The 14,563-nt window shown below is 41.9% G+C and overlaps 1 protein-coding gene across 2 annotated transcripts in view; it reads left to right on the top strand.

Moving 5' to 3' along the window:
• Positions 1–139: 139 nt before the first annotated feature.
• Positions 140–14,563, top strand: part of eml5 (EMAP like 5) — a 36,011-nt gene continuing 21,587 nt past the window's right edge. For both annotated transcript variants that reach the window (XR_013781321.1, XM_079369604.1), the window contains exons 1-4: positions 140–699; positions 8,171–8,330; positions 10,318–10,416; positions 10,874–10,942. Coding sequence is in view for 1 of the 2 variants with exons in the window: in XM_079369604.1 (XP_079225730.1) it covers positions 503–699; positions 8,171–8,330; positions 10,318–10,416; positions 10,874–10,942 (525 nt within the window). In the remaining variant the exon portion in view is untranslated. The remainder of the gene's footprint in view (positions 700–8,170; positions 8,331–10,317; positions 10,417–10,873; positions 10,943–14,563) is intronic.

A 14,563-nucleotide genomic window follows, 5' to 3' on the forward strand; every position in this document is an offset into this window, starting at 1 on the left:
AATCAAAAAAGTCTTATGTAGTCTATATATATTAAACTAACTTGTCTTAGTGTTGATTGCGTTGATCTGTCCTCCCTTTTCGTCTGGAAAATAAGTTAAATGATTTGATTGGTTGACAGGCTGCTCCGTCATCTTCGAGGGCGGTGCTTGCGGAATAACAGTGCAGCTCCATCTTTGTAGGATTTGACAGGAGCTTTGACCTGTGTCGAAGAGGACCACGAGCCCGGGGCTGAGGAAGTTTTAGAGGATTCTCACAATGAAAACAGCCGCTTAGAAACCTGTTTCTTCACCAGAGACAGAGGCTCCTCATCTCGTCAGACAGTAAGGCGTTTGAATTCACATGACCCTCAAAAATTGCACATTTTAACGCTCGAGCTGGACTGGTGGAAATGCAACGGAACTAATGGGACACGCGGGCTTAAAATAAATCCTTTTTGGTGAATGACACTGTCTCAGAAAACCTACGCGATAGCGACAGAGAGACAGACACGGAAGTGCGGACATGGCTGACAGGACTGCTCCCAACTGCCACCTGAGACTGGAGTGGGTGTACGGATACCGGGGACATCAGTGCCGCAACAACCTGTACTACACCGCGGCCAAGGAAATAGTCTATTTTGTCGCCGGTGTGGGAGTTGTATACAACACCCGGGAACACAAGCAGAAATTTTACCTTGGGCACAACGATGACATAATCAGGTATAGTGTAACCTAACCACACAAACACAAACACACAGAGCATACAACAGTTAGTTTCAGCACCTTGGACAGCAGCAGAGTATAAACCGATACTGTATTGTTGTCAGTGTATAGGTGCTGGTGTCACCTTGTGAAATGTAATATGATGTGGTCTAGGTCCGTGTATAGGGAGCTGAAGACCCACCTACAGTACACAGCAGCAGCATCACAGCAGTTTGTAAAGATGGGTTCAGGGGTTTTGTAGACACTCCAGCCGGACAAGTATTCCCAACCAGCTGTCCAGATTGAAGAGCGCTTTCTGTCACTGATTTAGATTTCAAAATTGACCCTTTTTCTTTCTCATGTAGTAGGGCTGCCATATTATATCAGTAATAATCATCAGACAGATTTTTCTCTTTTTGTGCTTTAAATAAGCTATTATGAAATTCCCAAAAGCTTTAAGCTTTGACTTGACATTGCTGATTTTTTTCCACAAATAAAACTACAACATATTCTACTTCATCATGAGATCAATAAATTCAACAAATCCATCTGCCATAGAAGGTGTTCATAGAGAACACTGGCTCTTAAGTGTTATGCCTTTAAGAGTACTTAATCCATTACCAATAGAGTTTTATGAGCATTAACTTTCAGGAGAGTTTCTCATTAGTAATTTTTTTTCTCTAAAGTAGTTTAAAAAATAATGTTGTTTGCCACTCCTGCTTTTCACTGATATCTTGTGCCTGGCATTTCTCAACATGAAGCCCTTTTCTTATCCGAGGTTCCCAGGCAGAATCCTACCTTAATGATAGGAAAGCTGAAGAGTGAGAGGAAACAGGTTGCAGAGAGAAAGGATGGTTGAACTGTATCAAATAGCTACAAGTCAGAGTTAAATCCGAGGATTTTTTCTCTTTAAGTGGGACCCCAGCTCTCCCGACTCACCCACAGTAATCCTGTGCTCCGCCTCTCAAAATATTTCCAGAAGTTCCAGAACCAGCATCCTGCATGCCTCATCTTTACATCGTTATTATTCTAATGTGTAGCTCTAAAACCTCAACCGTGGTTGTCCTTGAATGGCTACTTTGCTTTGAAAGCTTTCTGTGAGTTATGGAAGCACTTCTCTGTGTGGTCAGACAACCCTTCAATCACCTGCTTCTCCCTGATAACACACAGTCGAGCAACAACTGTTACATCACACATCAAACAATCCTGCTGCAGCTCCTCAGCATGCTACATAAAAACATGTGTCCAATGCTTCAGCGCTTGCATTGACGTGCGTGCGCGTGCATGTGCATGTGCATGTGCGTGTGTGTGTGTTGGCTTGGAGATGATGAGCATTATATAGTGTGTCGGTCGTCAGCTGGACTCCTGCTCCATTATTAATGGGACAACAGAGATGCTTACTAACCCTGGGCTGCCCTGTGGGTGAAGAGCTTGAGTTCAAACACTTAGAAAGACGAGTCACTGACAGAACTGAAGCGTGGTGCAAAAATGCAGCATGAAATTGAAAAACGAACGGACATGCCAAAAAATGTATTGGCAATTCATCAAATTGGCCATCTGTACATCTGTTCTCTCGATAAGGCAAACAAATGTGTAAGTTCGAGAAGGTACCATATGGTGTCATTTCGGCTTCTGCTGCATCCAGGTAATTTGGAAAACTGCATATCATTTTTTTGAGGGAACACAGTATTCTTAACACTTTGCAAGGTTATGGTCATTTGTATCTCGGGTGTCAGATGAGTTCTTGTGAGGCTCTCAGAAACATTTCCTTCGACTCCTCGGCAGATTCAGAGCTGAACAACTGCTGGTCGGCTCTCCTCACGTTGCACTAACTCATGTGGAATGGATGCAGCCCCCTCAGACAGCAGAAACCTCCCTCTTTCTGTTTCCCACTCTGTTACTCTCTCCTTCCCTTGATCTATTTTGGTTGATGCTTTATTTTGTCTGTCTGTCACACACAGTACAGTACACTGGTGTTTAACTTTATTAATTAATTGCCTGCCCTTTTTTCTTCATCCTGAGTTTTTGTTGCCCTGCAACCACTTCGAATTAATGGCTGAGTAGTCCACGGCAGCAGACATGATGCAAGATTGTCTGGCTTTCCATTCGTGGCCGTTTAGAGGAAAATAAATCTAGAGGTTGCTGGGCAATAACTTAATTGACCAAGGAAACCAAATTCTCCTTGAGCCATGTACGTTTTCTGTCCTACCATTTTTCTGCACGTCATTTTTTAGATATATATTTTCTAAACTCAAAGAACCCAAGGCTACCTCTAAAAAACCTGCAGGAGTTCTTCTGCATCACAAACTTAATCCCTTCTTTTGCAATCATGCTGACATGCCAGGCATGTACGCACTGAGCCGAACAATGCACACGGATACATTCAAAACACAGAAATGCACATTAAAAAAATGTATAATCTGAATTACACAGAGATGCTCTGAGTGCGTGATTCCGTTGGATTCCCATGACTGCTGCAAAACAGCACACACAATCCAGCTCAGAGGAGGAAGGGTGGAGTTGAAGGGGACTTCTTCATGCTCACATCTGGGAGTAAAAAGCCCTTAAACATTTGAAGAGATCCACGTTTTTAATATAAGATTGAGTTCTTAATATGTCTTTTTGCTTACTTCAACCAGAAATGTTCTTACAGTTTTATATTGCCTATAACCCTGAGTGTGTGTTTGACAGTTATTCACTGCCTTGGCTTATAAGTGTTCTTCATCATTAGAAACAGTGGGGATTAATAAGAGGTCGTTCCAGACACAGAAATAAAAAGCCTACTCATAATCTAACCATAAAAATATCTTGTTCACTTTGGGAGCGGCCAGAGCTGGAGTTATGGATTATAGACAGCAGGCAGAGGCTCTGGTTTCAGTGAGCTTCAAACTGCTTATAAATCATGTTTCTTTGTTAGAAGCAGCAGGAGGGTGCACACAGACAAGGGTTTACATGGAAGAGTTTTGCACCTATACTCTGTGTGAGCGACTGTGAACTCACTGTGCATATTGATGTGTGAGTTAGTCAAAACCCTGCTCTGTTCTAGTGTGATTAAAACCCGAGCCATATAGTGTGTTTGAGTTGGAAATACTGCTCTGAAAGGCTTTGCGTGTGAAATGGATGACTCAGGTGCATATGTGGAAATGTGCTTTGAGCAATTACTGTTGACAGCAGCCATAGGAGCTAGTAGAAATGAGTCGCTTATCCCTTTTGTTTTTACTTGTATTCAATTCACAAGTGTATTACTTTATCATCAAGTGAGAAGTACATCATACCAATAACCCTTTTCTGTGTTTCAGTCTGCGTCCTCCTGCGTCTTCTTTACCTGTACACGTCTCCAGGTGTTCTGGTTAGACTGTCATTATGATGCTGAGGTATTAAGTCCTGTCATCACTGTGAGAAGCTGAAAGCCTCTCAGAGTAGAAGGCAGCTTGGTCTATAAAGAGCAGATCTGTCTTCCTCCATTAGCATCCTCGGAGGGTTCACTACAGTTACTTAGCTCAATGGAATGATTCAGCATCTTTGTCGCAGGCATTAAAAACATAATTAACTTGAATGGACGTCTCATGAGTAGTGTTAGTGTTTTAAAGAGATGAGGCTCTGATAATGTCCTCAAATCCTCACTTCACGCTCATACAGAAATAACAATATATTAATAGTTTAACTATATGTGTACTTTGTATGAGATAATAACTTGTTTAATTTGACTTTGAAGTCAAATCAAATTTTTTTTTAAAGTTATTGTTAAAGTTTTTTCAGCATCAATTACAAACGTGATCGTGGGTCTTATATTTAGCAACAGGCTTTTATCTCTTTAACTCTGTTTATTTTTTTTAAATTCTTCACTTAACTTATCCTTTATGTGGGTGGCTGTGGCTCAGTTGGTAGAGTCGTCGTCCCTCAATCGGAAGGTCGAGGGTTCGATCCCCAGCTCCTGCTAGCAACATGTCCGTTGTGTCCTTGGGCAAGACACTTAACCCCAAAAGTGCTCCCCCCTGCTGCGTCTGGGGCGTATGAAGGTCAGCGCGAAGTATCGCTGCAGACCGGTCCTCGACCAAAAAGCCATTTCGTTGTACTTGTACCTGTACTGTATCAATGACAAATAAAGAATCTTCTTCTAAAAACTCTTTTCCACTTGAACAGCATGTTTCAACATTCTATAGAAAACAAATATAGATATCAGAAATGCTGCAAATAAATCATATAAACTCTCTAGAAATCTCAGATGATATCTCAATGGTTCCTACACTTTTCCAGGAAGCGCTGCCCAGACATATTCATGGTCACCCATGTAAGTTTTACTGACCTTTAATTCTTTTTATTTATTTATTTATTTTTTGCCTGTATACAAAAGTCATCTAAGACGTCCACAGTTTTTAAACATATGAAATGTTTTGTGCACCTGTTTTTGTCTGTTATTTTTACACCTTTTTTTTTTAACCTGCACTTTTTAAAACAGGAGTTGTGTTGTTTGGGAAACTTTATCAAATGTACTGCTGATGGAGATTTTCAATTACAGAGAGAGACAAAGTGGGGGAAGGTAATGATGTATGATCAGTAAGGTTTCATTTCTTAAAGTGCGGCGTGCTGGTAGAGGCGACATAAGTTAAGCTCCCTCTCTCTCATTTACTTGTCTGTCAAACGTTGTTCACACCCCTCTTCTGATTAAAATCATGATTCCATAAAATTAGAAAATGGTCGCTTCTTCACTGCCCAATTTTTTTAATGACAACAGATGACAAGCGATTATGAAATATGAATTTGTCCGGTTGCAAGGAAGGTAATATATAATGCTAAAAACAGTTCTAGAGAAAGACCCACAGAAAGAAAGACCTTACCTGACGATGCCTTCCACTAAATGGGAAATATTTCGCTCTTTAAGGACATAAACAAACAGGTTGGTCCCACCCCCCCCCCCCCCAAAAAAAAACCTATATCCAAACAATGTTGGAAGAAAACCCCTTTTTAAAGTTGCCATAGTTCACATTATCAAGCCAATTGTTTTCGTACAAGTAAAAGCTATCCAGTTAACATGCTCCATTATAAATGACCTCACAGATTACCTCAAATCAACTAATCAATTAACTGATTAATCTTTTCAGCTCTAATTCGGATAGACAGTGTTTACCAGTTGCAAAGATCAAGTGGCTTTGTTTTAGTCCTTAAAAAAACTATTTGAGGACTTAAAAATGTTTGTAATTTAGTGAATAATCTTTATTTTACGCACACTATGCATATCAAACCCGTACCTTAAGTGGAAAACAGCTAGGGTTAGCTAGCATCCTGTGTCGTGACCACGGGTGACATTCTCAGGGTGAGGTGTTTCAGATGACATTTGATGGGCGCCTGGCTTAAAAACACAACAATACGTGGAAATATCCTGTATAGCCTTTCAGTATTCTGCTAATCCTCTGCTCCTTTTTAATCCACTGTAGGTAGATCAAACAAAGGAAATGACTGCAGGGGAATGTGAATCTAAGTTATTTTGGGACTTGTCATACCAGAAGGCGTTATCATTATTTTTCCCCATATGTAACTGTCTGTATTCATGCTAAAAATAGCTCGCTATAGCACTTATCTTGAAGACAACAAAGTGTTTCATGCAGGACTGATTAGCATGTTTCTATTTGATGTGGCTTATTTGACCACCGTGTTTCCTGTGATGCGTCTTTGCACATTTACTGCGCGAAATCAGCTCCTCGGGCTGTTTATTCTCCTTGTATCTACATGAAAACAGGCTGTTTAATTGCTGCTGTATTTGACTACAACAGGAGTCAGCAGGAGGGAGACTGCCGCATCAAACTGCCACAGTCCTTCTCAAACAGAAGAGCTGTGGTGGAGCACTGCAGGCTAAGTCATTAGTGATGGCATTTAGCAAGCTCTTCAGCTGACAGAAACAAGCGTAACTGTAGTGCGCTCAAAGACTGTGTTGCTCGACATACGATGCATATCAAACCCAACATGATAGGTCCCATAACTCGAGTGAAAGAACAATTGAGGGTATGTGTCCTCCAAATAATTTTGACCAAAGATTGAATCCGTAGATGTTGGTAATATGAAACAGATTTCTTGTGTATCGTTCCCTGGAGTTTTCTCTGACGTGTTTTTCTAGATCTAAAAGTCTCCTGATCATTTATTTCACCTCGTATGATCACTATTTTTAGATAATTTTCTCTGATTTATAGAATTCGGGACATACATCTTTGTCTGGTATTAAAAACATAAACTTGAACGTCTTCTTTTCGTGGGATTGTAAATGTAATACACATTATATGAAAGTGACTTTGAGAATGTTCTCACATCCTCACTTTAGCCTCATATAGAAACAACCAGGATGTTACTGTTGATATTTAAATAAAAATGACTATTAAGGATTTAAATATATAGATTATGATAGATCTATAAGTCCTCTGATCATTTAATTTGGAGTCTATTTTTAGCTGCTTTGCTTTGATTATATGATGTGTGAAAAGGGAGATCAGAGATTGTATAGGGTTTAACAAAGAAGGTGGAAGAAGAAGAGGAGGAGAGAGGGGGGAAGGAGGGCAAAGATCAGGGCTGTCACATCGAACCGACCTCAGCCGTCTTAAGATCCCATCAAATCTTCTTCAGGTTGATTGTGACAGAGTGTCGTTGGTGCAGATGAGGTGTTACAAGCGAGACAGGAGGGACAAAGACATGCAAAGACAGGTAGAAGTAGGACGGGGTCAAAGTGGAAGAGCTGCATGGACTCAGCAGGTTTTGTCGTTGCCCTGCCTGCTGTCTGAAAACAAGCCAGGATTAAATATTCTGGTGAACAGTTAACAAAACAGGCAGTCTGATTATAATGGAGGGAGCGCCATCGCAGCATGAAATATATAGGCCAGTACAAAGCAAAAGGAAGAATTGCCCAGTGAGTCACACAGGCCTGCCTAGAACGTGACTGGCTGCTGCTGAAAGGAGGGGCGGAGCAGAGAGAGAGAGGGGAGAGAGGGACAGCTTTCTACAGCGGGCTGTCGCTCAGCTGTAGAGTGGGAATTCTCGTAGGTGGGGGGAGGTATGCGTGAAGGGGAGGTAGGATGGGATTATGTAACAGCCTTACAAACGTATGCCTGGCGATGCGAGTAAACCCCAGATGAACAGGAAAAGGTGATACTGGCAGAGAAGTTCAAAGGATGCAGAAAAATGGAGAAAAATGAAAAACAATTAAATTCACTGATACTGGATTTATATTCTGGAAACACTCAGCAGGCATGCATGAAGACGGAGCTGTGTTTTGTATGTGTGTATTTGAGCATTACTGTGGTGATTGAAGCATGTCAGCTCATCAAGCTGCCTCTCTGCCTCCATATCCAGACCCATCACAGATTTAACATGTTCATCTCATCCCAGTGGTTTCTGCTGGGAGGAGGAATTCATTCGCCAGTAGACAAGCACGCAAAATAGCCATGCTAACCAGATGTTTTCCCTCTGTCTCTCTTTCTCTCTTTTTTTCTCTTTCCCTCCACAGTTTAGCTCTGCATCCCGAGCGTGTGTTGGTGGCCACGGGACAAGTGGGCAAGGAGCCTTATATTTGTGTTTGGGACTCCTACACTGTGCAGACTGTGTCCATCCTCAAAGATGTGCACACACATGGTGTGGCCTGTCTGGCCTTCGACCTCGAGGGTCAGGTACAGTTGTCAAACAATAATGCTGTTGTTTAAATGATGAGAATGAACCAGGGAATATTCCGTGGGAACTGACTGTTTTGTCTTGTAGACGTTTAAAGGCGGCAGAAATGCTCATTCGGAGACGGAGAGAGCTGCAGGCTGGCTTTCGCAGCCTGCTCTTCCGACTGAGTTTCCGAATGACACATCTGTGATAACTCCACCAGGGTTAGCTGGACAGCTGCACACAGACATGCTCTACTTGGTAGAGTTTACAGGAAAACTGTCATCTGACATGTTTAGTACTGTGTGCATTGCAAAGTTCAACACACCTGGTCGAGTTTAAGATACAAAGTCAGCTTCAACATTCCTTGCAACATTCAAGCATTGTTTAGTAATAACTCGGACATTCAGGTAACTTGTTGTTGAGTATTTTAATGTAATCTTTTTAGCCAGCTCTCTGCAGAGTTGCTACCAGTTAATATTTACACACTGCAGCATCCACTTAATGTTGATTTGGACTATAAAAAAATCGATACTGTGCAGAACCACCACGTTTTATCTTTGCACGCCTCTGTCTTCCTCCCATAGGAGCACTCAGAGTGGACTCATACCTCCTGTATTTTTGCCGTAAGAGACAGGAAGATGACCCGAGGCTCTTTTACTGCTCGAGCGGAAACCGGGGATTTAGATGGACTGTGACAGAGTTTAAAAGCTAGAGGAGGCACATTCACTTCTCAGTTTAGCTGCTCTGTTTACTCCAGATTCATCTTCCTGGACCAGAGGAAATCAGGGCTGAACTAAGACAATCCAAATGAATCCCTTGTGCTATGGCTCAGTCTACATTATAAGATCAGATTAAAAATGTCACAGATTTTTAAAACACCTTGGTAATGCTGTCTGGTACAAAGCATATGACTCATGCTTTTAATCTTTTCCTGTTTTCTGCTCTGGAGTCTCTGGAGTCTCAGTCTAGGTTGAAGATCAAATAACATTTTGTGTGGTTTGTTATCTCTTGATCAAATGATTACCCAGAATATAAGTAAAATGTGTTTGACATCTCAGCTGTGGCATTTAATGAATGCCAACACTCAGCGGTATAAATAAGCATTTATAAAGAAAAGTGCTTAGAAAGAGTCAACAGCTCTGGCACTGTGGTGTTTGAGTCGAGTGCTCATGTCTGCCTACTGAGGTGCTTGCAATGACAATACTACATTTTGCACACAAACCAGATAACCTGGAAAACTTCCTGATTACAAAGACAGTCGCTGAAAAATAACTTCCTTGGTCCTAGATGATCTCAATGACTCAATGATCACCAAAGTCATAAAGATTTGTCATCTGGGAAATATAAATGTTGGGAATTTCTTTTACACCATCTTAACATTTTAAGAGATCTTGGTGACTAGCAGTTATGTCTCACACCCCATGTACAGAGGCAACAGTCCCCAACCTCAGCCCTTTGCTGTATGTCATCCCCCACTCTCTAATAACGGCTAAAGATACTTTTTAAGAGATCCATTAGTCTGGGCCACAGTGGTGGACTAAGATACTCTGGCTTGGCTTTTGCATTGAGTTTTTATAGTTGTAAATAAAAATACAGACCGCTCTGATCCAAGTTAAAACAGTTGAAATGACTCACTAGAGACTTTTATCCACAGCCAAATGCTGAGGATCAAGAGGACATCCTCAAACATGTAAAGCAATCTGCAGAGTGGTGAAGGATTACCATACGAGCTGTTCTCTTCTCTCTTGCTTCGCTGCTGCCTACTCACTCAGTCTGCTATAGGAGGCTCCTCAAGCAAAAGCACTCAAACACGCTCAGTGGATGTGCCAGGGGCCGAGCAGCTACTCTGTTCTGCTCCATGGCCGTCCATAGCCCCTTTAATTTAGCCTTGCATCCTACAGTGGAGGTGGTTAAGTTTCTATGGCAGTGATTAGTGCAGCAGGGTGCATCAAAGTACGTGTGTCAATCTGCGATGTGAGTTATTTCTGTCTACTTTCTTCACAGTGTCTGGTGTCCGTGGGTTTGGACTCTAAAAACACAATCTGTGTGTGGGACTGGAGGAGAGGGAAGGTTCTGGCAGCTGCACCCGGTCACACAGACAGGGTGAGTTCTTTCTTCCTTCTCCTGTCTTCATAAGCTCAGTATCGAGCGGTTCATTAGGCGTACAAGCAGGATAGCGAACAAGACCCAAAGAGGACATAAACAAGTTAGGCCTGATTGATTGTGAGCTTCCCAGAGACAGCCTGAGATGCTGTCCGGCTAATGAAAAGGCATTTGAAAAAGATGAAATACGGGCAGATGTTGTTTTCTAATTTCAGCACACATGTATCAGAGCAAAAGCAGGAAAAACACATTTATTTTCTCTACTGGTTTCCCTTTTCTTATAAGTGTCCTATTGTAACAGGCCCAAAGCTTCTGATTAATTAGAATACAATAAACTCATTTGAAATAACTGCACTAATGTGGTAAATGGAGAAACAATAGCTGTATGGCGAAAAGATATTGAGGTGGTTTTGTAACCCTTTGTCATTATATAATGCATGATTTTTTTTCCCGACAGATATTTGACATCTCATGGGATTTGTACCAGCCAAGCAAGCTTGTAAGCTGTGGAGTCAAGCATATCAAGGTAAAGCCACTTCCTGGTCACTTCACTTCCCTTAGATTACAGCCGACTCTTGAGAGCTGATGTTCTTGTGCCTAATTTAAATATTAACTGAGAACAGATTATATTTTTTTTCTTCTGGAAGTTCTCAAAATCCCTTGGCTCTTTGCCCCTTTCCTTCCTGCCTTCTCTGCTTTATCATCATGACCATATCAAAGTCTTAAAATAGATGTATGCAAATACATTTTATTCCAGAGTTCATGGTTATTAGGCACTTTACATAAGTAGGACAGGCAATGACTCAGAGTCTCTTTGCCCAAAAAAAATGTATGAATCTGCTGTGCAGAAGAGATGTGTTGTCTTTCTTTGGGGAACCATGACTCTGCTACTCAGTTCCCCATTTCAAACCCCCCCCATTCAGCTTTTAAAAGACCCTCTATTGTACAAACTGCAGCTGTGCACGCTTCGCTCCCCAGGCCTATCTCAATCAGTTCTTTTTCACAGAAGAGTGGTGCTCATAAATGTGTGATGAAATCATGTGGGGTGTATTCGCTAAGCCTTCCTTTGGGATATGTTGTAGTGTTGCTTGAGCTTCATGGCCATTAGGAAACAACAAGGAGTTCAAGGCCTTAGATGATACTCAATTCCAAAACTTTGGGAGGAAAGGGGATCATGCTCAAATGGAAAAGATGCCTGATGGTGCTTTTTCAGGCTCTCTTTGATAGGTTTGATGCAAGCAGGAGGTTTAGCCTACTGTACGTATTCCTCAGCGGTGTTACAACTCACTGATGACGCCCTCGTGTCAATCCAGCTTGACCTGCTGCCTCTCGTAGTAATTCCCCCTTGAACTCTTCCTCTACCAACGTGGCACAGAAATTCCAACCATGCCACAGCACAACCCCCCCCCCCCTCCAAACCCAGCTGAATCCTGAGTCTTCCCCCTCCTCCTCCCTCTCGTCTCATTCCCTCCCTTCTGAGTTTTTTGATGCCAAGGCAATCCAGCAATTGTCCCACATAATTCCCCTGCCTTCACCCTGCGGACCATGTGACATCTGCTCCCTAGCCCTGCGCTCGCTCAGCGATTATAGCACTCAGAGCATCCAGGAGATTTAGTCCTGGTAATCCACTCACTAGCAGGCTGAGGAAACACAACCACTATAACAAGAAGCGTGGCTACTGGCAACGCTCTCCTTCTCACGCAACTCCTTCCTGCTAATCAAACAGTCAATTGCATTTTCATTAGTTTATGGTTACCCAGATCTCAGCAAGGCCACCATATACAAAGAAACAATATTGCCATATTGTTGAATAATAATATGAATTATTATGTTGAATTCCTTATGTTATTTACACACACTCCTGAAGAGCTAAAACAAAAGACTGAAACACTGATGAAAGGTAAATCTTAAAAATATAAACTAATGTAAACAACCCTTTGTATATAATGATCCTTACACTTTACTTTACTATTACCGTTCTGCAGTTGTACTCTGTGTATGTACAGTAACATTGTGGACTGCTTACTTCCTCAGAGTAAGTTTAATAAGTGTTGTCAATTGAAAGCCCTCGTGTACTTAAAGTGCATCTCATAACAGTCCTGGGACAACCACAAGACTGTCTCTAATCATTGACTGTATGTAATTACTGGATGTTGCAGTGAAACTGTTTGGGAAGTGCCTTGAGCCTGTATGTTTTTGAAATAGTTGCAAAAATTGGTCCAATTGTACAAGTGTATAGAACCTCTGTGAAAGTGACTCAACGTCTAACTTTATATAATACCTCTGTAAAACTATGTTCTTATGAGTTCAAGGTCTCAGTTGCTGGTGCTTCCATAAGAGCATGACATTTTTTTTACAACTTCCATAGATATTGTCCTTGGGTAAAGTCGATTAGTTTATCAAACATTAGCACGGTCCTTGAAGGCAGCTTTCATTGTTTATTCCCAATCTGTATAAAATATATTTTCCTGCACATAGTTGGATACGGGGTCCTGATTACACAAGAGTCTAGTATAAAACTAATCACAACATTATGATAAAACTGAATTACTAAACACTTAAGATAAAAAAGAGATATGCAATTCATTTACATGTACTTTTTATCCGTTGAAATATGGGATTATATCATGCCAGGTTTGTGAGCTGCCACAGGGTTGACTTCGGTTAGTGTAGCATTCAATGCTCCTACACTCCAGTATTTAGGCTCACTGTAGTCTGAGAGGCAAGTGTTCTGGGTTTGATGTTAAGGCTGAAGGGGTTGTAGCCATCTGCAGATAGATAGATAGATAGATAGATAGATAGATAGATAGATAGATAGATAGATAGATAGATAGATAGATAGATAGATACTGGAGGTGACCAAGCTAATCCTAGGTTCAGGGGAGCTCGCTTTATGCCAGTGATATCTCTAGAGGATGTTTGAAATGTATTTAGAGAAAGCAACACTGTAAACTAGATCCTTATTTCAATTTAAAGCAGTCTCATGTTCCAGCACATTTTCCTCTTTCCACTGTGCTCCCCTTCTCCTTCATTGACGTTTCTCCCATACTCCTGGCCTCTTCATAAACCCTTCCAGCATCTCGTCTCTTCTCAGTAATTCAACAGCAAAGGGATTAGCCAGTGCCCGGGTCTTGCTGCCTTATCAGTTGCGGGCAGGGAGGGCTGCACAGTCACGCCTCATCTCTCCTTGCTACCTCTGCGACAGGCCCGGCCACAAAGCCTCTTACCCGTACTCCTTCCCTTCCATGTTCCCAACACTTGACACGATTACACCTGCAAACACACCTTTCCATATTACTCACACATCTATGATCTCTTCTACTTTGCACTCAGCTCAGACTCTGTGCGTAAACTCAAACACATACACATTTTCTCCCCTGAGTTCGGTATTGCTGTTGAGGTGTGTATGAGCATTCAGTGTTTGAAGGCAGGGCTGTATCTGAGGCTGTGATGCCTGCCTCTGATAATCGATCGCTCCTGTTAGCACACAGCAGCGCTATCAGTCAGGAGGAGGGTTGTTAGTGAGGATGTGCCAGACTGTCACAATTCAGGAGCTCATTTGTTCATTGTGTGGTTGTATATCAATTCTCTACAGATAGGTTCTTGTGTGGTTAAAAACAGCATCAAAGTTGACCTAAAATGTGCTTCTGAAGTATTTGGGGCAGATTCACATGGTTCAATGTTATAATAGCTTATAAAGAATATTTGGAAATGATCACTTCTGGTAATGCACGGGTAAATTCTGCTCTAGATCAAAGTTGTCTTTCAGTCAGTTCCCGGCTACCTGCAGGTGATGAGTGTGTCTCTGTTTCATGTGTCAACAGCCGTGTCTCAGAATTCCAGACAGCCTCCCTGCGCTCTCCCTCTGTGATCTCATCTCCATGCAGACAGAGCTTCTCTCTTTCGTCCTCTCCTCCGCCGTTTGATGGATTTAGAACACAGACTGGGCCATGCCAGTGCATCCAAATGACCTTGTTCATAAATAATGAGCCCCCAATGTGTTCGTACGTGTGTCTGTGTCTGTGCATGCTAATCAGGTGGTTGAAGCACTGACCCCAGCAAGAGTCCCCAAGTACCACATAAAGAGTAGGGGGGTTGTTAGAATTTGACTTTGCTTTCATTGAAGGTGTTTTCTCAATGGAGTGTC

This window comes from Symphodus melops, assembly GCF_947650265.1.
Source record: "Symphodus melops genome assembly, chromosome: 19".
Classification (NCBI taxonomy): Eukaryota; Metazoa; Chordata; class Actinopteri; order Labriformes; family Labridae; genus Symphodus; species Symphodus melops.